The sequence below is a fragment of the Oryctolagus cuniculus genome, chromosome 6 (assembly GCF_964237555.1).
Source record: "Oryctolagus cuniculus chromosome 6, mOryCun1.1, whole genome shotgun sequence".
Lineage (NCBI taxonomy): Eukaryota > Metazoa > Chordata > Mammalia > Lagomorpha > Leporidae > Oryctolagus > Oryctolagus cuniculus.
This window is the reverse complement of record NC_091437.1, coordinates 150,640,468-150,667,243: the sequence shown is the minus strand read 5'-3', so window position 1 is coordinate 150,667,243 and position 26,776 is coordinate 150,640,468. Positions and strand designations below refer to the sequence as shown.

The window sequence follows — 26,776 nt, the reverse complement described above, 5'->3', positions numbered from 1 at the left end:
GACCACAATCTGTGTCCCAAGTGCCACAGAAGTTTCTTGATGTCCAAGGTTCACCGCGCTCTAACAAAACTAGGTATTCCTTAACCTCAGCTGCTCGTTCCAGCCTACCTTTCTCTGCACCTCCTGAGCCCTGCCCCGAGGCCCTAAATCCATATTGGTACCCATAGCTTCATGTTCCCCTTTTCTGGTGGCTGTTAACCACTTAGCTTGTACCTCCATCAAAATCCCAACTCATGTCTGCGTAAAAATTACCCCAAAAAGGAAGCTACCATCCTACTGCAGCTACACGAACATCAAAAACTTGAATGACACCAGAGAAATATTTCAGCCCTGAATCTATAGCTGGCAGTGCCCTTCTCTGGAGAGAACAAGTGAAAAAGCAAAAGCAAAACTGGATCTGAAAAGTGCTTGCCAATCATTTAGCAAGTTGTAGGGTAAGAAGCATTGGTTTATAGTCAAGGCAAAGTTTTTTTCTAGTTCTGCAACCAGCTCAACCTTGTCCCAAGCCCGCCTCCTGGCATCTTTGTACAGGGAGAACTAAGTAATCCAGGTTTTTTTGTTTTCTGGGAAGTTACTTCTTCTGTCAGAAAGCCTCAAATCCTGAGATGCATAGAAGGAGAAGGGGGGAAACCCTCCAGGCTTTGTTTCATTGTCACAGTGGGAAAGGTGTTAACGGAGTCAGTGGAGCAGAAGGCAGCCTCACCCTCCAGCTGTGGCGGGGCACGGAGGCCCAGGGCACTCGGTCTCGCCCCATGAGGCTGGTTCAGGAAACAGCCAATCAGAAATGCCATGCTCTTCTCCATCCATGTGAAGCGAGGACAAAGTCGGCTGCTAAAAGGAAGCTCTAAGGCAGTTTTTAATCAGAAAGCAGAAGTTTGAGATTAGAGGTAAATCTCATGAAAGCAGAAGAATGGTTAAACAAGACAAAGTGACACTTGAAACTGATTTTCCTACTGATTTGACCAGTGAAATATTTTCTCCGTTAAAGGAGAAAAGTGGAAATTTTTATTCTAAAAGCTTTACAAGTCATTTTAGCCTTAACTGTTATTAGCTGAAATGTTTAGTTTTCTTTCAAGGGTAGCAATTTACATTAATGATATCTGGGAATTTACTAAAATCTTACAGTACCCTTTGAATGTCCTTAATCTCTTCAGATTTACTGTAGATAAACTCAGCAAATTCTGATTTTAAGATCGTCTGCCAGGTATCCCAAGTGCTTACTCACTCACCGTTTCTGAAATAAAGCACCCTGGCTTATTAGTGTTACGCAGTGGAACTGTAAAAGCCCTCGAATGATTTCCCTACAGGAGTGTGGAAACTGAGATTACATCACTAGAGAAGGCAGCGAGAGGCGCTTCCCCAGAGTGAGTTACTTGACGGAACAGGCTTCACTTTTCTTTCCATCGTCATGAAACCACGTAAACAAGTCCACAACAAGAAACAAAAAGTCACGAGAGGTCACTCTTTTATTTGTATGTACCAACGACGCATCCCAAATACTGAAATCCAAAGAAAAACTGCAGTTCTTCTGTTAGCACTAATTTATGGTAACAATCATTTCTTTTAAATATCTAACTTATTTGACCCTTCATTTAAAATTGCAAATTTAGGCATATGTACATGCTTATATACAAAAAACTTCAAAAAAACAAACTGATCTCAAACTTGGTCCAAGAGTTTCCACTTGAGAAGTGGTAGAGTACCATGCTCTGTACATCCGCTTCCAGAAGTCTCTTAGGACTTGTTGAGTTCCAGATGGTTCCCTTTTCAGCTTAATAAGCCACATACTTCATTTCTGAGTAAATCAGAGGAAATATTACAGCACACGCTTTGTACAGTACAGCACCACTACTGAGAAAGGCTCGAGGTTTTGTAATCCAAGGTTCTGATTTAAAGCAACAATATGTGGCATACAATGCAACAGCAAAGAAGTGTCCAATTAAAACTAGAGGGTTAGGAGACAATCTGTAATAGAAAAGAAAATTTTGTAAGACCCAGAAATTAACACACATTCCACATTTAAGAAGACTTTAAAAGTTTATCTGTTAAGTTACTAATGACAAGAAAATTTTGTTTTATAAGAAATTTAGCATTCTTTTCAGAGAAGCCAGTAACTCACCTTGCTCTAGAATACATAAGTCATATATTTTGAGCTCTTTTCTTTCACTAATCTGAGATCCCAGGCTGAAACACTAAATGGTTGACCTGCTGAAGCCTAAGTCTTTCCAAAAATATCAGTATTGACATTCAGAGTAAAGATGAATGAGAAATGATCAAAGAATTTCACTTTGTGGACTTTCCAATACCTATGTCCACACTGTCAAAACTAATACTGAGTTTCATGAGTCTTCACACTTCAATCAAATTCATTTTTAAATTCAAATTTCTCCATTACTCATGGATCCTACAGATGAGATTATGTGGATAACCCACAGAGAAACAAAGCAGCTGCTTTTTTAGTGAAGCTGCCTCTCCTGCTACTGTTTTCTAGAAATAACAGCTGAACGCTGCCATTTTTCATTCCTATGGGCCACCTTCTGATTGGGAAACTAATAAATAACAGGACAGAATGTATACAGCAAGGATTTGTGATAATCCAAACTGAATCGTCTTTTTTTTTTTTTTTTTTTTTTTTGACGGGCAGAGTTAGAGAAAGGTCTTCCTTTTCTGTTGGTTCACCCCCTCAAGTGTCCGCTATAGCCAGTGCACTGCACCTATCCGAAGGCAGGAGCCAGGTGCTTCTCCTGGTCTCCCATGGGGTGCAGGGCCCAAGCACCTGGGCCATCCTCCACTGCCTTCCCGGGCCACAGCAGAGAGCTGGCCTGGAAGAGGAGCAACCAGGACAGAATCCGGTGCCCCAGCCGGTACCAGAACCCGGGGTGCTGGCACCGGGGGCAGAGGATTAGCGCCGGCCCAAACTGAATAGTCTTAATGAAAATCTGGAATGCACGTTTCCTCTTGTGCCATCAAAACAACTTACACAGAAAGCAGCCCAACAGGACCGGCAACACATTCTCCACCAAGTTTGAAGTAAAGAAAACAGGCTTTTCTTAGCTGATGAAGGGAATCTAAAATAAAATTGAAAAATTACTCTCAATCAGAATATTCACATATTTATGTTACAGTGTTAATAATACATCAGAAAACGTAGTGATGAAAAATGCAGGCCTTAAAGATGACTTTTAACTATCTAGTTCCAGGGTTTCTTTTAATCAACATTACTTGTATAAGATAAGCCCATTTCTTGGTTAACAATTATCGTACTAACATTTAGGTCTCAGAAGTTAGAGTTGTTTAAACGTTATTTCCTGATACTGTAAATTCACAAAAAGGTGCAAAATACTTTGTAAACTATTATAAAAACACAATTCTAGGAACCAAATTTCCAGTCTTGAGATGCTTACCATCTCTTAAACCTGTTCTTTTTACTTGATAATTTGGTTAACTAGTAATTTTTAAAGCCTTTTCAAAATAACTCCTTAAACCCTCACATCATAGTGTATCAGTAACCTTTTAAACAGCTTAGAATCAATATTCTTTTCAAGGCATGCCTAGAATTTTCTTTACAACAGAAGATCTAACAGGGAACTTCTGTTTTGCTGGTATAGTCAAATCCATAATTCAAGAGCCTAGGGAAGCTCAAAACCTATTAGTTCTTATTTGCCAAGCTATTTTAACTAATATGCCAATGTAGGAGAAAATGTGCTTTGCATCACAGCCAGTTGTTTAATTCTTTTATCAAGAGTTGATGGTTACAGAGGACAACGAAAGCATTTATATTGTATTTTCTTTTGTACCGTCACCAAAGCACTAATCAATAGCGCCTGGGCCAGGTCATAAAATAGCCATGTTGCAAATGTTCTGGAGTAAAGCAATTTAAATCATATTTATTCTTCAAAACCCAGAAGTCGTTTTAGTAATCTACCACTAACTCACTTTTAAACTGCTATGGTTGGGAGGTGGCACAGCTGCCTTTTCCTCCATTTCCAACACCACTTCTGCAAGTTATTCAAAATACTTGGGACCACAGCATTGCAGAAATGACACTGAGAAACTTGTAGACTTTGGAACATTTCAGGTTTCAGAGTTGTGAATTAGGGATGCTCAAACTTTCACACAGATTGAGCATCACCTCTCTAAAATATGGACACAAAAAAACCACAGGAGGATTTCCAGTGAGTAAAGGGTAAATGCATTTTGCTGCTTCAAATCTAAACTTGATTTGAAGCTTATATTTATTTTAAAAACATTATCTTACAAAGAAATCAAAGCTAGTATTTAGGAAAGACCACCCATCACAGTCTTAAACATTTCGGGATATGAAGAACCCAGTTTGGACCAGAGAAACTGAAAATCATGAATATACTACTGTAGTACTGCTACTGTGTTGTGTAAAGAAAGTCAACAGCCTTCCAAGACAGAGTGGTGGATATATGATGATTAGAAACTAAAAATCCTGCTCAGTGACAGAGTTAAAGAGAAATACAACGTGGGAGTCAGCAAACTCAGGTAACATTTTGATTTTTAGGCTAATCACTAACTTTTTTACTAAGATTCTTCCTTGCCTTAAGAATCTGCAGTTCAGTAATACTTAAAGATCTACACTTACCATCTGTGGCAGAAAATAATTCATAAAGTGCCTGAGCAAGGACATTCACAACAAAGGAATGAGACCTTTTTCTTGTCCAATAAAATGACTTTTTGGCCTGAAAAGGAAAAAGATCACTTATTACACAGTAAAGCAAAAACTGATGTTTATAATCCTCTCAAACTGATATTTAATCCTGAAGTCTAACTACATGCAAGGCAGCCTTACATCTGTCATTACAGAATCAAGGCGTCTTCACAGCAATGGGCTATATGAACTCCGAAGCTACATTTACAACCACTGTGAGCAATCCAGTGTTGGATAATATTCAAATACAGCAATTTTTAAGTACTGTCAATTCACAGGTTCCAAGTCTGGTTTGCTAAGCCTAAACAAGACTGCCTAAGAACTATTATGAAGAATCAGGATCCCTACACAACACTATCTTAGTCCCTAGAAAATCTATTTTGAGATGTTTTTATCAGAGAATAATCTAATGCCTCACCTGGAAGACAGCTGCATCATCATAAAGGTCAGGGATACCCTTGAGCAGTTTTCTCCATATTTTTATATCTTTAAAAGCAACAGTCATTCCTCCGCCCGTAAGAGGATGCCTCATGTTATATGCATCTCCCAAAATAAGCACACCTGTAAAGAGAGGCCGTTAAAACTGTGATATCCTGGGACATCACTTAAGACAAGAGAAAAAATGACAGCTCTGTAATTTATAAATATTGTTCGTGTGAGTTAGGAATGATTAAATAAGAATGTGAAAATGCAAGGGAACACATCACGACTAAACCTAGTGAGGCACAAAATTCAAGATCTGATTAAGTCAGCGTTGACTAGGTACAAAATGTGTGCCAGGCTGTGGAGACACAATGAGAACAGCAGCGTGGCCTCTGCCCTCCAGAAATCTACTCAAAAGCCTAACATTTAGTGCAACAATGCCAATACATCTACATGGCGTTTTGCAAAATAAATTTTGGGAAAAAAAAAATCTACAGCCAGCCAGGTATAAAAAACAAGTCTTACGCTAGGGAAAAAACATCAGTATATATTTGGCATCTCACAGCAGTATCCACAGTAGAGAGAAATGTCTATATAGTTCCAAATGTCTATATAGTTCCAAGGGAAAGAGTAGGCCTCAAGAAAGTAGCCCTATTGTAGTTCAACTAGAAAACAAAATAGCGACGTATTTCAGAATGAGCAGATGATAAATTTAGAATAAACCTTAACGAAATATTAGATAACTTTAATGAAATGTTAGGTAACAGCTGCCTTGGATCAAAAGCACAAAAGCAGAAAGCTCCACAGTGTGCCTCCCAGTGCCTCTAGGTGCTGCCTAAGTTTCCTAATCCATTCTCAGACTGCTTAACGACCTGTCACCGAGTGGGACCTTTACACAGAACAATGAGTTGATTTTATCTGAGAAAAACAGACCACAATAATGGTTTTAGGAGAATTATGGATAATCATTTCTGTAAAGTTACACTACATTCATACAAATATTATTTATAAAAAGGTAGCTTCTAAATGTTATTGTGTAAAGATTTATTTGAGAGGCAGAGTTAGAGAGGAGAAACAGATCTTTCATTTACTGGTTCATTCCCCAAATGGCCTAAATGTTAAATTTTTATATATTACTCAGAAATCTTCATTAAAAAAAACACAAACTAGGTCCAGCTTTTATTCTTTTTCCATGGAACATTCCCAATCCTGCCGATTAGGTTGAGTTTCCACGGCATGTTTTTTTATATCAGTTAAGGCATAACTTCATTCTGCTTTATCATTTATGGTTGGTAGTTCATTAGACGTGCTTCTAGGGCATCCTGCAGTCTCTCCATTCGGGAAGAAGAGGACATCAACAGCCCCCATTCAGACCACACCACTCTGCGATCCAGACGCGTGCTGTCAATCATGTTCCAGACACCCCGGTCAAACGCTGTACTGGCACGCCACACCTTGTAAACCTGGATTCATCACCTCTCCCCATGCTTTCCTTAAGCGCAACTCTTTTTCCCTATGCCTCTGTCAGCAAATGGCTAGCAAAACTAAGCCTGAAACCAGTATTCAAGAAGTCCCATTCCCTCTTACTCCAATGCTTAATGAATCTCTAAATTTCATTCATTCTACATCATAGACCCAAATCCATTCCCTACCTCCCATTTTACAAGCCTAGTAGTTAGTTGTGGCCTTGACTGTCACTCACTCAGAATATAAATAGCCTCACTATTTTTGTTTCAATCTGAACTTCCCCGCAAACTATCTTCCACAACAATGTCAGAGTAGTATCTCTAAAATAAAAAATCATGCCACCACATTATTTAATACTTTTGAAGGAACTGCTAGAACTAAAGAGTTCAGCAAGGTTTTAAGATGTACAATAAACATGCAAGAACCAATCTTAAAATGAAATTCAGAAAGAAATCCAGAATAAATTTAAAAAAGAAATGCAAAACTTACACTATGAAAAACTACAGAATACAAGGGAGCTTCAGAAAATTATGGAAAACACTTATAAAAAATCTAGGACTTTCAAAATTTTTTCACAACAAAATAAACATCTTTTAACCCATTAACATTTTTAATTCATATTACTGAAAGTCAATTCATAATAGTTAAAGAAATAAATTTTACATTTATAGTCAACTGAATTTGAGCAAGAATGACAAAAAATTAATGGGAGATTAATAGTCTTTGCAACAAATGTTACCATGACAACTGGACAACCATAACAAAATATCCCTTCCTCATACCCTACACAAAATTTAACTCAAAATGGATCTAAATCCTAAATGTAAGAACTAAAACCATATGTCTTAGAAAAAATATGAAAATCAATCTTTGTGACATTGGATTGGTAAAAGATTTCTTAGATATATCATCAAAAACACAAGCAACAAAAGAAAAAGTAAACCAAACTTCAAGAAAATTAAAAACATGTACTGCACAGATGCCATCAAGAAAAATGGAAATGGGGCTGGTATTATGACACAGTGGGTTAAGCCACCACTTGCAACACTGGCATCTCATATCAGAGTGCCACCAATCCAAGCTTCCTGCTAACATGCCTGAGAAAGAAACTGATCATGGGCCAAGTACTTAGGCCTCTGACAGCCACGTGGGAGACCCAGCTGGAGTTCTGGCCCTAGCTTCAGCCTGGCCTAGCTCTACTTACTGCAGGCACTCTGGGAGTGAACCCAGCAGAAGGAATGACCATCTGTGTAGCTCTTACTCCCTGTCACATGGCCTTTCAAATAAGTAAATTAAAAAAAAAAAAAATGGAAAGAAAATCCACAGAATGAGATAAATTTTGCAAAACACACACGCACCTATATAAAAAGATTTACAGCCTAGAATATTTAAAGAATTTTTCTTAACAATAAAGAATTTTTACATTTGCCCAATTCAAAACCATGCCGTCTGGATAGACATTTCTCATCAAAGAAGATAAGCAAATGGCCTAGAAACACATGAAAAGATGTGCAAGATTATTCATGAGAGGAGCAGACACACCTACAGGATGGCTATGAGCAAAAAGATGGCGAAGAGTAAATCCTGAGGATATGAAGAACTTCGAGCCCTCTGACCTTGCTGATGGGAATGTAAAATGGAACAGCCATTGTAGAAGCTCCTCAAAACTGTAAACAAAGTTACCTTATGATCCAGAATTCTACTCCTAAGAAAAAATCTCCAAAAGTGAAAATATATGCCAGGGGCCAGCACTGTGGCACAGCGGGTTAATGCCCTGGCCTGAGGCACCAGCATCCCATATAGCGCCGGTTCTAGTCCCGGCTGCTCCACTTCCAATCCAGCTCTCTGCTGTGGCCTGCAAAGGCAGTGGAAGATGGCCCAAGTCCTTGGGCCCCTGCACCCCCATGGGAGACTGGAGGAAGCTCCTGGCTCCGGATTGGCACAGCTCCAGCCATTGCAGCCAATTGGGGAGTGAACCATCGGATGGTAGACCTCTCTCTGTAACTCTTTCAAAAAAATAAAATAAAATAAAAAAGCATATGCCCAGGGCCGGTGTGTAGCGCAGTACATTAATCCTCCGCCTGTAGCACCGGGCATCCCATATGGGCACTGGTTCTAGTCCCGGCTGCTCCTCTTCCAATCCAGCTCTCTGCTGTGGCCTGGGAAAGCAGTGGAACATAGCCCAAGTGCTTGGGCCCCTGCACCCACATGGGAGACCTGGAAGAATCTCCTGGCTCCCGGCCTCAGATTGGCACAGCTCCAGCTGTTGCGGCCATTTGGGGAGTGAACCAACAGAGGGAAGACCTTTCTCTCTGTCTCTTCCTCTCACTGTCTTTAACTCTACCTCTCAAATAAGTAAATAAAATCTTTTAATATGCCCATACAAAATCTTGCACACAGGGGCCAGCGATACGGTGCAATGGGTTTATTAGCTGCCAGATGCAATGCTGGCATTCCATATTGGAGTGCCAGTTGGAGCACTGGTTATTCTGCTTCAGTGAAAGGTAGCCCAAGTACATGTGTCCCCGACAAGGGAAACCAGGATGGAATTCCGGGCTCCTGGCTTCAGCCTGAGACCTGGCTACTGCAGTCTTCTGGGAGTGAACCAGTGGGTGGAGGTCTCTTTCTCCTCCCTCTCTCTCACCCTTTCAAATAAGTAGACAGACATTTTAAAAAGAAAAAAAAAAAAAAAAACTCATACATAGATGTTCACAGCAGCACTGTTTCTAATAATCAAAACCCAAAACAACACAAATGTGTATCAGTTGTTTCATGGAAAAACAAAATGAGATGCATTCACACCACGGAATAGTGTTTGGCCATAAAAGCAAATGAAGGAATGATACATGCTACGTGAATAAATTTCAAAAACATGCCAAGTGAAAAGCAAGTTACAAAGGACCACACGTTGTATGATTTCATTTATAGGAAACAGCAAGAATAGGCAAATTTAAGAGACAAAGTAAATTAGTAGTGCCTAGGGCTGAGAACTGGGAGGAAATGAGAAGTAACTGCTAATTGAGTGCAGGATTTCTTTTTAGGGTGATAAAAATGTTCTAAATTTGATTGTGGTGATAGTTGTACATACTTGTTGAACATACTAAAATAACCGTGGACTTGTACACTTTAAATGGGTGAACTGAATGATTTGCAAGTTTTATCTCAATAGAACCACTACCAAGGGGCCGGTGTTGTGGTATAGCCGATAAAGCTGCTGCTGTGATGCCGTATCTCGTAAGGGTGCCAGTTCCTGTCCCGGCTGCTCCACTTCCAACCCAGCTCCCTGTAAACCTGGGAAAAGCAGCAGCAGATGACCCAAGTGCTTGGTCCCTGCACTCACACGGGAGACCTAGTAGAAGCTCCTGGCTCCTGTCTTTGGCCCGGCCCAGCCCTGGCTGATACAGCCATCTGGGTACTAGTGGATGTAAGATATCTTTATCTCTCCCTCTCTCTCTGTTAACTCTGTCAAACAAATAAATGAATACATCTTTTAAAAACAAAAAACCCACTACCAAAAATATTTCAATGTTTTCAATTGTCTACAGGATTAAAACTACACATTAGGGGCCGGCACTGTGGCACAGTGGGTTAAAGACCCGGTCTGCAGCACCAGAATCCCATATGGGCACTGGTTCAAGTACCACCTGCTCCACTTCCAATGCAGCTCCCTGCTGATGTGCCTGGGAAAGCAGCAGAGGATGGCTCAGGTCCTTGGGCCTCTGCACCTATGTGGGAGACCTGAAGAAGCTCCTGGCTTCGGATCAACTCAGCTTTGGTCGTTGCGGCCATTTGGGGAATGAAGCAGCAGATGGAAGTCCTCCCTCTCTCTCTCTGCTCTACCTCTCTACCTCAGTCTTTCAAAAAATAAAATAAATCTTTAAAAAAAAAACCTACATGTTAAACATATATTCTATATATATTCTATATATTCATGTTAAACAGCCGTAGGTCCTATCCATAGGAAACTGAGTTCTGTGAAAGTATCAATCCTAGCCCCTCTAGTCTGCAGATATTTCATTTACTTCTAAGTTCCTCCGTGTTTCTCAGTGTCCACCAAACAAACTCCCACTCATCCTCCAGGTTCAATTCCAGCTTTATCTCCTGAGCAATGTCCTTCCTCACCACCCTTTCCATTTCACAAACTCTCCTCTCTGCCTTGCACACACCTTCACAGTGAGCAAGAGGTACCATGAATGGGTTTTTATTTTTATTTATTTATTTATTTTGACAGGCAGAGTGGACAGTGAGAGAGAGAGAGACAGAGAGAAAGGTCTTCCTTTTGCCGTTGGTTCACCCTCCCATGGCCGCCGCGGCTGGCGCGCTGCGGCCGGCGCACCGCGCTGATCCGATGGCAGGAGCCAGGTGCTTCTCCTGGTCTCCCATGGGGTGCAGGGCCCAAGCACTTGGGCCATCCTCCACTGCACTCCCAGGCCACAGCAGAGAGCTGGCCTGGAAGAGGGGCAACCGGGAAAGAATCCGGCGCCCCGACTGGGACTAGAACCTGGTGTGCCGGCGCCGCAAGGCGGAGGATTAGCCTATTGAGCCAAGGCGCCGGCCAATGAATGGGTTTTTGTTATAAAACTTACGAACAATGTTGTGAAATTATCAGTCTGTATTTCTAACCAGAAACTGCCTTTGCTGGGTAAGGACAATATTTTTTTAAGATTTATTTATTTATTTGAGAAGCAGAGTTACTTGGGCCATCTGCTATTGCTTTCCCAAGCCACAGCAGAGAGCTGGATCAGAAGTGGAGCAGCCGGGACTTGAACCGGCACCCACATGGGATGCCAGCACTGCAGACGGCAGCTTAACCTGCTGCGCCACAGTGTCAGCCCAAGGACAGGTCTTTAATTGTATCCCCATTGACTAGCACAGTGACTTATATACAATTATTAAATAAGTAAATATATAACATTAATATAGGTATCAGGAATGTGTTAATCTGTAGTAAGCAATTCTCTTTCCTGCATCCTCACAACAGCATAACTTAATCACGTAAGTCATTCGAAGTACTGATACCTCGTTTGTTTACTGGTGAAGGAGGAAGGAAGCTTGCTGGCATAGACCTCAAACGAGAATTCTGAATGGCTTCCAGGAATGATTCTTTCAGGTGGTCTGCAATAAATCATACACACCCAAAAAATGGTTTATAACACTTTAATTATAACAGTTTCTTATCCAATATAAATACCTACTGTTCATCTGCCATGGCTATTACATACATCCCTTGTGATAAATCAAGGTATGTATTATCTATTTTGTTAATAAAATTATCCATTAAGCATCAGTTGTTCAGGCTAAGGAGTAACTAATGCATCTAAGAGAAAATCCATGTAAACAGGCATACATACAGCTGAAATGAACAAAGAAACTGGAAGAGTGACGTGGATCCAGATGAGATGAGATAGGGAGCAACACATCCAACCCTCTTTCTAATGTTAGCTGACAGCTGTCGTGCTTAAAATTTAATATACTGTATCAACATATTCTGATAACATCAGATGAAATGCACTACACCACTTCACAAACAGTGGAAGAGTTTACACACTAAAAAAGAATTAGATTCAGAAGCACACATCAGTTTTACCTCCCTGAGCCTCAGTTGCTTTAGCAATAAAATGCAATGGCTGGGGCCAGCGCTGTGGTTAACAGTTAAGCTGCCACCTATGATGCCACCATCCCATATGGGTGCTGGTTCAAGTCCTGGCTGCTCCACTTCCAATCCAGCTCCCTGCTAATGCGCCTGGAAAAGCAGCACAAGATGGCCCAAGTCCTTGGGTCCCTGTACCCATGTTGGAGACCCAGATGTAACAACTGGCTGTTGCAGCCATTTGGGGAGTGAACCAGAGATGGAAGATCTCTCTATCTCCTTCTAACTCTGCCTTTCAAATAAATAAATAAATATATATATATATATATATATATATATTAAAGTGAAATGGTTAGATTAACTCATCTCTACAACATTTCCCAGTTTTAAAGTTTTGTGCTTCTACTTGTATAGAAAATGGGCCAGCGCTGCGGCTCACTAGGCTAATCCTCCGCCTTGCGGCACAGGCACACCGGGTTCTAGTCCCGTTCAGGGCGCCGGATTCTGTCCCGGTTGCCCCTCTTCCAGGCCAGCTCTCTGCTGTGGCCAGGGAGTGCAGTGGAGGATGGCCCAAGTGCTTGGGCCCTGCACCCCATGGGAGACCAGGATAAGTACCTGGCTCCTGCCATCGGATCGGCCGGTGTGCCAGCCGCAGCACGCCGGCCGCGGTGGCCATTGGAGGGTGAACCAATGTCAAAAGGAAGACCTTTCTCTCTGTCTCTCTCTCTCTCACTGTCCACTCTGCCTGTCAAAAAATAAAATAAAATAAAAAAAAGAAAATGAACTGTCACAGAGTTCCCAGAGTAAGACAACAAAGGAGGATTTCACTATGTTCAAACTTTACCATCCACAAAGAGTAGAATCTCCATAACCTAACTAATATTAATATAAACCTACATTTCTCATCATGATTTCAAATCAAGCTACTCCAATTAATCTGGATTGGAAGAAAAAAAAAGCTACAGCAAAAGAAAAAAAATATGCTAAAAATATCAGGTAACAAAATTGTCTCCTAAATATTCATAACTAATGTTCCCATCTGAAAACTTCATAAATGACTTAAGTGAAAATTTATTGAAATGTCTGTGTGTACGTATGTTGAAAATGTCATTATTAAAAATCTAACTTTGTCCACTGTTTTACTTCACTTCATTTTTATTAATATTCTACTAGTTATTCAACAGAATGGTTTTACCTAGTTTAAAAAATAAATTGAAAAAAACCAGAATATTTACACAAAACATACTTATATCAAGAATAGTTTTCTATTAATCTTATAATTGACCAGTAGGGTTTCCCTTCAATTTTATCAAAATTCTTAATAATGTACATTTCTCTCCTACATCTTCTTATTATTAAAAAATAAAAGTAAACTAGTTCAATAAAAATTCTGGATATGTAAAAAAGGAATTTTTTTATAAAGACATCTAAAGTTTCCTGAAGCCTTTGTATTCAACTTAAAACTAAAATCATCTCAAAGACCCCCTGCAATGCTCATTTTCTGAGGGCAGGCATGATAGAACAGGTGAATCTCCCACGTGGGAGACCTGGAAGAAGCTCCTGGCTCCTGGCTTCAGATTGGTGCTGCTCCAGCCATTGCAGCCTATTGGTGAGTCAACCAGCGGATGGAAGACCCCTGTCTCTCTGCATCTCCTTCTCTCTCTGTGTAACTCTAACTTTCAAGTAAATAAATCTTAAAAAAAAAAGAACAGGTGCATCTGAGCCAGAAAGAACTGGTGTCAATCTTGGCTCTGTCATAAACAGTTCATCCTTACAGAAGCTACGTAATCTCTCTGAACCTTAGGTCTCTCATCTGTAAAACGGGACTAATGATAATGCCTGCCTCCTAATGAGCAGTGTAGAATTAAAGAAAATTGTGAAATATCTCCTATATAGTAGGCATTCAATAAATGGCAGCTATTATTACCATAAAAATCATGCATAAAAACAGTTAAGTTTATGACATATTTCAAGAACTCAAAGACCTTAGATTGTTGTCCAGGCTACTTTAAAAACTATGATATATGCCAATATTAATAATTATTCTGAATACTATGCTTTATTAAGATAGCAAAAACACTGAAATTTTTTTTTTTCATTTGGAGAGTTTCTTATTTTTAATTTTCAATTGACACATAATAATTGTACCTATTGAAGGGGTACAACATGACGTTTTGAATCCATGTGTGTTTTGTTTTTTAAACATGTTAGGTTAAATAGTTTGGTTCCAGGGGCCAGTGCTATGGTGTAGCAGGTAAAGCCACCGCCTGCAGTGCCAGCATCCCATGAGGACGCCGGTTCAAGTCCCGGCTGCTCCACTTCCAATCCAGCTCTCTGGTATGGCCTGGGAGAGCAGTAGAAGATGGCCCAAGTGCTTGGGCCCCTGCACCCACATGGGAGACATGGAAGAATCTCCTGGCTCCTGGCTTCAGATCAGCACAGCTCTGGCCAATGTGGCCAATTGGGGAGTGAACCAGTGGATGGAAGACCTCTCTCTCTGCCTCTCCTCTCTCTGTGTAACTCTGTCTTTCAAATAAATAAATCTTTAAAAAATAGTTCAGTTCCAGCATATCTGGTTCACTGAATGCATTCTTTTTACCTGCACCCTTCTTTCTGGCCTATTTAAGACACAGCTTTAGTGAGAACTGGATATGGAGTGTCTTTTTGTGAAATTTGCTTTCAGACAATAGAAGCAAAATCCTATTTCTTACCAGGTATTTGTGGGTAAACTTTTTCAGTCATGTATTCTCTTAAGTTCCTTGGCATTTCTCCTCTAATGTCAACAAGCACTCTAGTTTCTGTAGATGAAATCTGGTAGATGAGAACTGGACTCGGATTAACTAAAATAAGTTCTGCGTGATTTGCTTTAAACTGTGGTGCATTCTAAAAAAGCAAAATGAAATACTTTTAACAATTTTCAAATTTCAACTTGCTGTTATTTCTTTACAATTACACTCCTACGTTACCTTCATAAGAAAGCCAACAAAATGAGATGAAACAGAAACTTTATTGGAGACCAAGTTTTTCCTGAACTTGGAGAAAAGCCCATCTGCAACAACTGTCAATGGAGCATGGAGTTCCTGTAACAGAGACAAAGAATTCTCAGCCAAATGGCCAGATGCACAGTAAGAAGATCAGTCTTTAAAAATGTACATGAACAGATGTAAATATATTATTGGGTACCAATATTACAGAGTAGTTGAAAATTTTGCTTTAGAAGAAACTGGGGGCCAGCGTAGTGGCACAGCAGGTGATGCCAACATCCCATATGCGTTCCAGTTAAAAACCCAGCTGCTCCACTTCTGATACAGCTCGCTACTAATGTGCCTAGGAGAGCAGAAGATGGTCAAATGCTTAGGCCCCTGTAGCCCCTAGGAGACCCAGAAGCTCCGGGCTCCTGGCTTCAGACTGGCCCAGCTCTGGCAGTTGTAGCCATTGAGGAAGTGATTGATGAAAAAACACTATCCCTGTCTCTCTCTCTCTCTCTGTAAACTCTGCCTTTCAAATAAATAAATCTTCAGGAAAAAAGAAGAAACTGTTATGTGAGCTTAAGATAATGCATGACCTTTACCTTTAGAGACTTCCTGAATCCATGAGGCTCCTCTCCTTTGGCAGCTCTGCCATCCAAACCATCTGGGATTACTCCACACTTTGATAGACAATAGAGGAAACAACCTCAAGGCAAGCTTGGGCCACTGAAGACTAGCCGGATTCTTTTACCCTAGAATTGTCTGACTTCACATTGTGCTTTTAAATCTGGCTAGGTCTTATTACAACTTTTGTTGAAATGACAGTATATATTTGTACTATCACACAAGCAGAAAAAGACGCAATTGCCCTCATGAGAGTACAAACTATAGGAGAGGGTAACCCTATGGAGCGCATGCTCTCTCCTCTCTCTCGCTCTATGGGGGGGAAGCCATTGTAATCCATAAGTCGTACTTTGGAAATTTATATTCATTAAATAAAAGTTAAAAAAGAAAAGAAAAGAAAAGTAAAGAAAAGAAAACTCAGTCCAGGTCTCCCATGTGGATGGCAGAGACCCAAGTACTTGAGCCATCATCTGCTGGATCCCAGGGTGTGTATTACCAGGAAGTTGGCATCAGAAGCAGCACCAGGATGCAAACCCAGGCACTCGTATATAGAACACAGTCATCCCAAGTGGTGTCTCAACCACTGCACCAAATGCCCTCCCCTTCACTCCAGCTTTTAGTACTGTTAACATAGTAAGTTTTGTTTAAAAAGTCTTTTGTATAGCATTATGAGATGTCCTAAAAAAGCACGGTGTTGCAATCTGAAACCTCTCACATAAAGCTCAGTGAGAACTCACTCCATCTGATAAATAATAAACCAGTGAGCCTAGTTTTTGAAACTAAGAGAAAAAGAAGGAAAAACCGCATTTCTCGGGAAGAGATGACATCTAATAAATCTCACCTTGATATCTCCAGTCTCTTTATCCTTGTACTGAACACCCATCACAACGTCATCTTCCTCTAATAACTGTAGCACAATGCCTTCAATAAATTTTGTGCTAAAGGATAAACAAACAAATTTCTATAGTAGCACTCTTGAGCCATTTAAATTAGACATGAAAAATATTCCTTATCCCAAGTTTAGTCATATAAACTAAATATGCATGTGTGTATACATACATGTGCATAGACAGAGGTCTGGAATGACGAAAAGGGAAAACGTCTCTAATGGGCTTTAAAATTATGTGTGATTTTTATGTTCTTATTTATCAATACTGAATGCATATTACTAATGTAATAAGCAAAAAGTATTTTTAAAAGTCACATTAGATTTTTTATCTTAATGAAAAAATAAGTACATGTAGAGAAACTATATACCCACACACAATTATAAACAGAGGGGGAGAAAAGAGTTTTGGGTTTATCCACCAAATTATTTCTAGTCAAAAATGATATTTTTCATATTTTACTTGCACAGATCACAAGCCCTTTCAGTCCCAAGGAGAAGTCCACTGACTTCTTCACCTGCTTTATCAACACTTAAGTCTGTGTCAATCACATAAAGGTTCTCTTGTTAAAAACTCCCTCTGTTAGACTATTTAAAGGCCACAGGCAAATAGAAGGCAATAACCAAGAGAAGTCAGTCCCAACAGATGAGAACTTAGAATGGAACAGGAATTTCTCCCTGTAGTCCTCTGTCCTTTCAATAAAACTTATAAAATCTTATTTGTACAAAGGCCAAATTTAAGTGTATTAATTCTTTAACATCATATATGTGAAGCGGTTAGTCTTACTTGGGCTCTGCCATAGCTGCTTTCCGGAGACTCATGATAAATCTTCCATGATGGAAAGCTCTTCCACTCTGCACTTGACTATTTTCTGACAGAGGGTAAGGAATCTGAACCTCCGATTTGCTTTCCTGATCATGAACTATGTAGCCATGTACAACCTGTGCATCAAGACCCTCCACTGTATCTGCAAAACAAGTCAGTTCAAAACAATCAGCTTGGTTAACATTCTCAGAGTGATACACGAGGCACCAAGGAGGAGAGAGGACACCTCTGAAATCAGAAGTGAATCTCTGCCTTCATAACAGTAAGCTACTATTTGGAGAACTGGCTAATTAATGTAACTATTTTGGAAGTCTTAATGCTTCTGGAGAACAGGAGTCTTAGAAAATCCGTAGTAGTTTTAGATAACGACACAACAATGTCAGTTCTGTAATTCTACCTTACCTCAGAGAGACAAGCAAGAAAATCAACATGACATGGAACAACCGCAGTCCTCCCCTGAGTAAACTGTTGTATACACAGAGGGACACGTTCAGGCCTTAGTACCTTCTTTTTTTTTTCCTGATGTAGGACTTTGAGGGTTTGTCACAAAAAAGAAGCAGGAAGAAAAATCAACCAAAAAAAAAAAAGGTAAGACCAATTTACATATAAAAAAGATTGAATATATGAAAAAGTAGATTTCTCAGGACAAATGGGAAGGGTAGGATTATTTATTTAATATGATTTCAAGCCTTCCATCAAAATTAACTCAAGGTAAACTAAAGTAATTTTTGTAAATCAAATAATAAAAAAACTAGCAGCAAACAAAATGTATAATACCTCAGATCCATGTAAAAATTCTTTGCTATGTTCAAAGCAGAAAAAGAAATGGGGAAAGAAAAAAATTTGACAGAAAATACAACATTTTTAAAGTGTCGGTTGAGGGGCTAGTGCTGTGGTGTACAAGGTTAAGTCTCCACCTGCAGTGCCACCATACCATATGGCCTCTGGTTTGCGACATAGCTACTCCACTTCTGATCCAGCTCCCTGCTAACACACTTGGGAAAGTAGCAGGAGATGGCCCAAGTGTTTGGGCTCCTGCACCTACATGGGAAACCAGAAGAATCTCCTAGCTTCAGCCTGGCTCAGCCCTGGCCATTGCAGCCATTTGGGGAGTGAACCTGCAGATGAAGATCGATCTCTCTCTCTCCTCTCTCTGTATCTCTGCCTTTCAAATAAATGAATAAATTTTTAAAAAATAAAAAGATAAAGTGTCAACTGAAAACTAAATTTTTTTAAAAGGTAAAAACTAAAAACTTTGGAAAATCATCAAATGTAACAAAATATGAATACTTACATATGAAAAGGTACACATTAAAACCACAGGAAAAATATTGAGACCAAAGTAACAAAGGGCAAAGTATGTTTCTTGTTTAGATCACCCTGCCTATGGTACTCCATTATAGCAGACCCGTCTATGGTATTCCACTATGACCGCAATACCCTCAAAGTGCCTGATTTCATCTGGTCGAGCAAGCTAAGCAGGGTCAAGCCTGGTTAGTACTTGGATTGGGGACAAAATATATTGAAATATATTAAAATGAAATATATTTCTGATCAAATATTGATTTCAATACTTATTAAAGAAAAGCTTTCATAAACAATGTTACCACACATTTGTGCTAAGATCAAAATAAATTAGTTTTCTGGAGTGGACATTTAGCCTAGCGGTTAAAAGGCTCATGTCCCACATCAGAGTACGTGGGTTTGACAGCCAGCTCTGGCTGTTGACTCCAACTTCCTACGTCCAGCTTCCTGCTAATGCGGAGCCTAGCAGCAGTAGTGATGGCTCACGCGATTGGTTCTTGCCACCCACACAGAGACACGGCTGTTGTGGAACATTTGGAGAACAAACAAGATGTCTGTCCCTCCCTCCACAGCCAGCCCCACCTTTCAAATAAACAGAAAGATTTAAAATTTGTTTCAAAAATAGGATTCTTACTCGTGACAGTAATACTAATTTCAGTCTAGGTTTTCTTGGCAATGTCACAAACAATGTCTAATTTGCCAAATCCTGGGCCGACACGATGGCGCAGTGGGTTATGCCGCTGCCTGTGACACTGGCATCTCATGTAAGCACCACTGGTTCACGTTCTACTGCTCCACTTCCAATCCGGCTCTCTGCTCATGCGCCTCGGAAGACAACAGCAGAGGGCCCATCTGCTTGGATCCCTGCCACCCATGTGGCAGACCTCGATGAAATTCCAGATTCCAGGCTTCAGTCTGGCCCAACCCTGGTTGTTGTAGCCATTTGAGGAGTGAACCAACAGATGAAATATCTCCTTCATTGTCTCTCCCTCTCTCTGTGTAACTCTGCCTTTCAAATAAATAATCTTAAAAAATAAACTGCCAAACCCAGTGGTCATTTTTCTATACTCATCTTACCAAACCCTTCATTAGCAAACCTTGTCATAGCTGTCCTTTCTTAACATACCCATTTCCTCTGAACAGAAAGATTCTCCTTTCTTAGATTAAGTGACACCAAACACTTCTGGCTTTCTTCTACCATCAGCCAGTTCCTTCTCGGTCTCTTCTGCATGCTCCTCTTCTACACAATCTTTAAATATCAGCATTTCCCAAGACTTAATTTATTCTATCTTCTCCCTATACTTCCCTTGGGGTCTTGATCATTGCTATGGCTTTTAAGCACCACAAACATGCTGTCAACTGTGAAAACTTTAACTCCAGCCAGTCCAAACCACTCCTCTGCACTCCAGATTTACATCCAATTTGACATCTACACTTAGATATCCCAATAGGTTCTTCCCCAAAGTTCCCCCACGCCTGTTCCCCTCCAGTACCTCCATATTCTCTCACTCTCAGCAAATGGTATCACCATTTATAAGTTGCTTAAGTCAAAACCTAGAAATCACTTCTGATATAGCATCCTCTTCCTGACATCTCATGCCAATTCCTGAGCAGGAATTGTTAATTTCATCATGAATCTGTCTACTTCTCTATATATCTGCTATCATGCTAATTAAAACCACCACCATCTGTCATTTAGACTCAGTAATTAGTCCTCACTAGACTCCTAACATTGCTTCCTGCCCACTACCACAATCTTACAGTGTATTTTCCATACTATATTCATGTAAATGGCATTCCACAAATGCCAGAGTTTGACTTAATAGTGAGCTGTGAAATGAATTTCAAATTGCCAAGTGTATAATCAGGTGAAATCATGACAAGTATTTAAGAAGTAAAGGAAATATCTGTCAGATGGGCACATGTACTGAATGTACTGAGAATGTAAAATGTATTGTCACTGTGAGTAGCTGTTAAAAGCTTGAAACCACTATTTTCAAGGTAAAATAAGATCATGTCACACTCTTGCTCCACTGCCTAACAAGGCCTGCATGATCTGGCTGCCGCCCACCTTTCCAACCTAATCTCAAGCCTCTCTTCCTTCTCCATCATCTACTACTTTCCAGTTTTGTATTGTTCTCCTTTTCAGTTCCTTACACAAAGCAGCGAATACGAAATACGTGTCAAGCACTATTACAGATGCATTATATATGTGAACCCATTTACATGAAAGGCAGATTCTTTTACTAAGCCCATTTTATAAATAAATGAACAAAAAAGGAGGTTAAGTTACCTAGGCAAGGTCACACACCTCTTAAGTGGCATTCAAAAGTCATAAACCTTTTAAGAGGTGGTATTCAAACTCAAACTATAGTTCTAGCATGGAAGGCTTCTAGTTGATACATCATACTTCCTACCACACACACCTAACAAGCTCATTCTCACCTCATAGCCTCAGTAAATTTTGAGCTCTGTTCTCAAGAATAGAGTTTATCTGTCTAGTTTATCAACAGACTCTTAGTACCCAGTACCAAAGTAGGTAGTGAATACGTATTTTCTAAATAAACAATTGGTGCTGAAAAAGCACTGGTTCTAAGGCAGGCACTTAGCCTAGCGGTTAAGATACCTGCCACCCACATTTGAGTACATGGATACTGCTCTCAGCACTGGCTCCTGACCCAGCTTGCTTCCAATGTGATCCACAGGAGCAGTGCTGATAGCTAAGTCATTGGCTGCTGTTTCACCACGGGAGACCTGGACTGAGTTCCTGGCTCCCAGCTTCCGCCCAGCCCAGCCCAGCCCAGCCTGGCTCTTGCAGTAATTTGGGGAGTGAACCACTAACTCTGTCTCTGTCACCCCAATAAATAATTTTTTTAAAAAAGGCATTGATGATTAATGATGCTTAAATAACAGATTCAATGAAATAATGCTGTAACAAGTATATAATATATATTCTACAAATCATACTTCCCTTCACTTTTCACTAAATTTCATGCCTTCATTCAAGGAGTGTTCCAATACTCATTTTTGACCATTACAATTTTTAGACATTTCATTATTATTTCCTTAAGTCTATTTAATATCTCCTCACATCCTGTTTTCTCCTTTGCTCTTATTTTCATGCTAATCTATTGGTAACTCAGTAAATTTTACAAACAGAAATAAACTGAAATGTCTTTTTATTACTTATAGTTTATCCTATGCAAAGAACACTTGCTTATTCTCTAACTCTCCCAAAAATCAAGATAAACCTACCTCCAAGACCAAGGTCTTTGAGAACATGATAACCACCTGGCTGCAGAAATTCTCCAACTATTCTGTCAGGCTCTTTTAAATCTCTCTCAATTACTGTCACCTTTCTTCCATCTCTGGAAAGCACTGCTGCCAATGCAGAGCCAAGTATACCAGATCCCACGATAATAACTTCTGGATCATTTTGACAAGATGTGGATGTAGAGGTAGCTGCTCCTATTAAGGTTGTTTCGGAAATACTGGTTCCTTTTCTGTGCTGTAAAAAAAAAAAAAATACGTTTCCAAATTTGGAAAGTATAGTATAATTAGGCTTAAATTATACTATTAATATACCAATACACCAGACTGTTGCATCTTGGGCAAAAGCTAGACCCCAAACATTATCAAACCAAGTGAAACATTTTTAAACCCAGATCACATATAAAAATCAATGATATCAGGGCCGACGCTGTGGCACAGCCAGTTAACGCACTGGCCTACAGCGCTGGCATCCCATATGGGTGCTGGTTCGAGTCCTGGCTGCTGCACTGCCGATCCAGCTCCCGGCTAATGCGCTTGAGAAAGCAGTGGAAGATGGCCCAGGTTCTTGGGCCCCTGCGCCCTCATGGGAGACATGACTGAAGCTCCTGGCCTCGGACTGGTCACCTCCAGCTGTTGCAGCCATTTGAGAAATGAACCAGTGGATGGCAGACCTCTCTCTGTCTCCACCTCTCTCTGTAACTCTTTCAAATAAATAAAATAAAACTATTTCAAAAATCAATTATATCAAAATACTGGTTAAATAAAAATGTGTGATATCCCAATGAAATTAAATATATGTTCCTTTTTTCAAACATGATATTTAGAAAATTCTGTTATATAGCTATCTCTGGAAAATCATACCAGCCAGGGGCTGGCACTGTGGTGCAGCTGGTTAAAACCCCAATCTGCAGGACCGGCATCCCATATGGGCACTGATTTGAGTCCTGGCTGCTCAGTCCAATCCAGCTCTGTGCTAATGCGCCTGGGAAAGCAATGGAAGATGACGCAAGTGTTTGGGCCCCTGCACCCACATGAGAGACACAGATGAAGCTTCTGGCTTTGGCCTGGCCCAGATCCGGCCATTGCGGCCATCTGGGGAGTGAACCAGCAGATGGAAGACTCCACTCTCTCTTTAACTCTGCCTTTCAAATAAATAAAATCTTTAAAAAAAAAAAAAAAAAGATAGTCATACCAGCCAAATATAATAAATACTCATAAGGGGCTTCAAAGGCTTACTACAGGACAAAGTCTATTATTTTTCAGTTCTTCAAATATATACTGTGCATTTACCAGAATCACAATTTCTGTTTTGATTTCATGTTACACAGTATTTACCTTTTAGATAGTTCCAACATTTATTTTCTCTCTCTGCTTCTGCATTTTCAACTGAAAAATCTACCTTAATCTAAAAATCAGTTTTATAGAACAAAGAGACTGTCAAATCCTGGCTATTGATCTACCAATCAAGGATTATTTAAATCAACAAAATTACAAAGGAATTGAGATTTGTTTACAATTTTAGTTCTTATCATATAAGCACTTATTGACTTTGCCCCTTCATTTTTCCTCATCCTGATACTCCAGGAGAGCCTACTCAGAGTTGATCCCCCAATTTAGGAACAACAAACATTAAGCTTACCCCTGGTTGATTTGACAACAAAAACTTTAACTTTGATCATAAGCGATACAAAAATTCTCTTTTAAGAGATTTATACGCACTGAGAATAATACTGCAAGCATGTTGGTTTTTGAATGATCAAATCTATTTCATAACAAGTATTTGTTTTTGATAAGTAGATTGACAAATGTGAATACATTTCAGATACAGAATTGCAAGGAACCATCTTTCTTGAGTTCTCTGTCTTAAGGGTGGAGAGAAAATTCATTTCCATTTCAAGGCATTTTAATAAAGGAACTTAGGCCAAAATGAAGATGAAACCTAAAATCATTTCGAGCTTTAATGCTGTGATTCTAATATTCACCCAGAATTCTTTTACCTCTATAATGGACTGAGCCCTTGTCCATTCCATTTTTCTAATTCATCTTAGAGAATACTTTTCTGTCCTTTACCAAGGGTAGAAGGCAATAATCTATCCTTCTCATCAGTATTTCTTAATGGCCGCCACAACTGCCCAAATGACTGTTGGGGGCAGGGGCAGTGTCCAAGACAAGCTCCTTTTGTTATCTTAAGGATCTATTACTTTTTCTAAGTCTTTCCTGTTACACACACACACACACACACACACACACACACACACACTCTTGGAAGCGGAGTCTGGAGGAAGTCAGTCCTTCAGAGCTGTATCAACAGAAGTACGAATGAGAATCTAGTACTTCATAGATCAGTTTAAAAGCCTCTTGATTTCTAAGAAATAAGGAGAAAGCCTGAAGTGTTCACAAAATGGAACCAATAGTGACTGCTGGTGATCTAATTTTCTTACTCCAAAACTTCTCTACACAACACCATGACAATAACCCGGACTAGTGATCAGTGACTGAAGGAAGTTACCTTAGACGAAAGTACACACATTTTCAAATTGAAAATTCCCCGTCCTTTCCAATTCTTCCAGCCCACACACAGCCATTCCGCACTCCTCCAAAGATTTCTAACAGATATATACCACTTTTAGACTATTAGTAGCTAACACTTATTAAGCAGGTGTAAGCCAGGCAGTCTGCAAATATTAACTCATTTAATTTCCTAACTACCAGCAAAGGAAGTGCCATCCCCATGTAACAGAAGAGGGAACTGATTCTTAGAGAAATTAAGCAATTTGCCAAAAGTCTCACAGCCAGAAGTGGTGGAGCAAAAATTCTAAACCAAGTTCCTCTCCTCTATAAACCTTGCTAATCTGTACTGGGGACAGAACAAATAATGTAGATCAAGAACTCTACCTCGCTGTGCAGGCCACTCACCCTAACTCCAAGCCACGGTCAGCCATTCCCTCACTGGGTCTCCTGTTAGTCTCTCATGTGACATCCCGCTTCCATTCTTAGAAAACCTATGTTCTTTTTAAAAAGTAAAAATCAAATACTGTTTCACACTTAAAAGCCCTTCAGTGTCCCCAGGAAACATTCCAAATACCCGGAGCCAAGAGGCCCTACCCTCAAGGACTTCTCCCCACTCATCTCCTGCCAATGGCTTCCTCCACTCCCTGGGAAGGAATCCTAAGTTCAGGTGTATTTGCAGGTTCAGCCTTTGATGTAGAAACACTACTGCCCTGTGGACGCTGTTCAACTGTTCTCTGGATCCAGGACACTACTGCCGTGATCTGCTTAATGCTTCAAAGATGTTGCAAAGGGCTTTAACCTGTTGAGCATTTTCACTGCTGCCCACACTGTTCTCACTTCTCCGTCAGCTGTCACTTCTTAAGGCAGTGGCTGACTCGCAGCATGCAGCCTTCTTCCCAGGTATACACCCTATCCGCACCCACGGATTTTAAATAAAACATCTTTTTCGCCCTGGGAAGTGGGTCTATCCTCCTTCCAAATGAAATCCTAACAGGTTTTCCACCTTTAGTAATCAAATCAACATCCAACCTCCATTCCAACTGAGGCGCCACCAACACCAAGGGAAACCAATGTTTTCAATAATTCCAAAGAATGTCAAGAATGCAGACCAGGCACACAGTCAGAATCTTTAAAAATAATCTAAACACACGAGAAGTTATACTAAGTTGCCACCTCTCGTCCTGCACAGCACAAAACCTATTTGGGTGACTCCAATCCTAATTCTCCAATGAGAGGCTCATTCATTTGCCCCTTTGCCATCAACCTACCCTCCTGGACTCCAGCTGCTCTTTCTTCTCTGAGCCAGGAGGAGACTTGGCCCAGAAGAAGCCAATAAGAGGCAAAGCGGAGAGAATATTCGAGAAGACCGCGAACTGGGAGCTGCTCTGCCGGCGCCCAACGAGGCCCCCGCTGCGGTGGCGGCAGCGGTAGGAGAGCACCAGGCCCAGCGACAGGAACACCAGCACGCACAAGAGGAGCTCCTTGTTGGCCAAAGTGACAAAGTCCCCGCATTTCTTATAAAAATAGGTGAAGGTGGCAATGCCGAGAAAAGTCCACATGGTTCAAAGGCTTCTTCGGTGGCACCAAAGTGGAGATTCTTTTTTAGCCCCCTCCTGGTAGGGTCCTGGTGTCTTCTCTCCCCAAATCCGGTCCTAAAAGGAGCACAGGGCACCGGCCAAAGTCCAGTAACTACGGTCACAGGATGAGAAGTCAAATCAGACCAATCTTTTTTTAAAAATCGTATAAAGTTATTATAAAACAGTCCGAAGGGAGACAGCTGTAGGAGACTTGGAAACGTGTATTAAAAACCGCCTGCCCCGGTCCTCCGGTATTTAGCCCTCCTTTTCCGCGGGGTTCCCGCGGGGCTCGCGGCGGCGGATGCGGCGGTGCTGGTGCGGGCGCGGCGGCAGGTGCCTTCTGGGGGAAGAAGGGTGGCCGGAAATCGGAGACACCACGGCCTCGCCTCTCGGCGACAGCGATCGCTGGCCGCGGCCGCAGGCAAACGCCGGGCTGCCTCCTCCGCCAGAGGCCGGCCTCGGAGACAGGGCCGCCAGTCACTCCCCCGAGGCTTCTCCTCAGCAGGTCCCGAGCCGCCGACCCCCGACCTGGCCACGCCGCGACTTCAACTCCTCACCGGTGGACGGCGGGCCCCCCGAGAGCCTCCCGCAGGCGGCGGCAGCTCCCGACGGCCTCCTCACCAGCATCCCACGCGGGCGGCGGCGGCCCT

General features: G+C 40.9%; 1 protein-coding gene and 1 long non-coding RNA gene across 2 annotated transcripts; one reads left to right on the top strand and one right to left on the bottom strand.

Moving 5' to 3' along the window:
• Positions 1-1,448: 1,448 nt before the first annotated feature.
• SQLE (squalene epoxidase) lies at positions 1,449-26,282 on the bottom strand. The gene is made up of 11 exons (XM_017341522.3): positions 25,818-26,282; positions 22,021-22,273; positions 17,422-17,602; positions 16,590-16,686; positions 15,122-15,235; positions 14,867-15,038; positions 11,585-11,680; positions 5,094-5,236; positions 4,610-4,706; positions 2,981-3,068; positions 1,449-1,965 (listed from the first exon to the last, which is right to left on the bottom strand). Exons 1-11 carry the CDS (start codon positions 26,106-26,108, stop codon positions 1,773-1,775), a joined length of 1,725 nt encoding a protein of 574 aa, XP_017197011.2. The 5' UTR covers positions 26,109-26,282; the 3' UTR covers positions 1,449-1,772.
• Positions 9,853-10,454, top strand: LOC138849985 (uncharacterized). Its single transcript, XR_011389332.1, has 2 exons — positions 9,853-9,989; positions 10,111-10,454. It is a non-coding gene; the product is annotated as an uncharacterized lncRNA (long non-coding RNA).
• Positions 26,283-26,776: the final 494 nt, after the last annotated feature.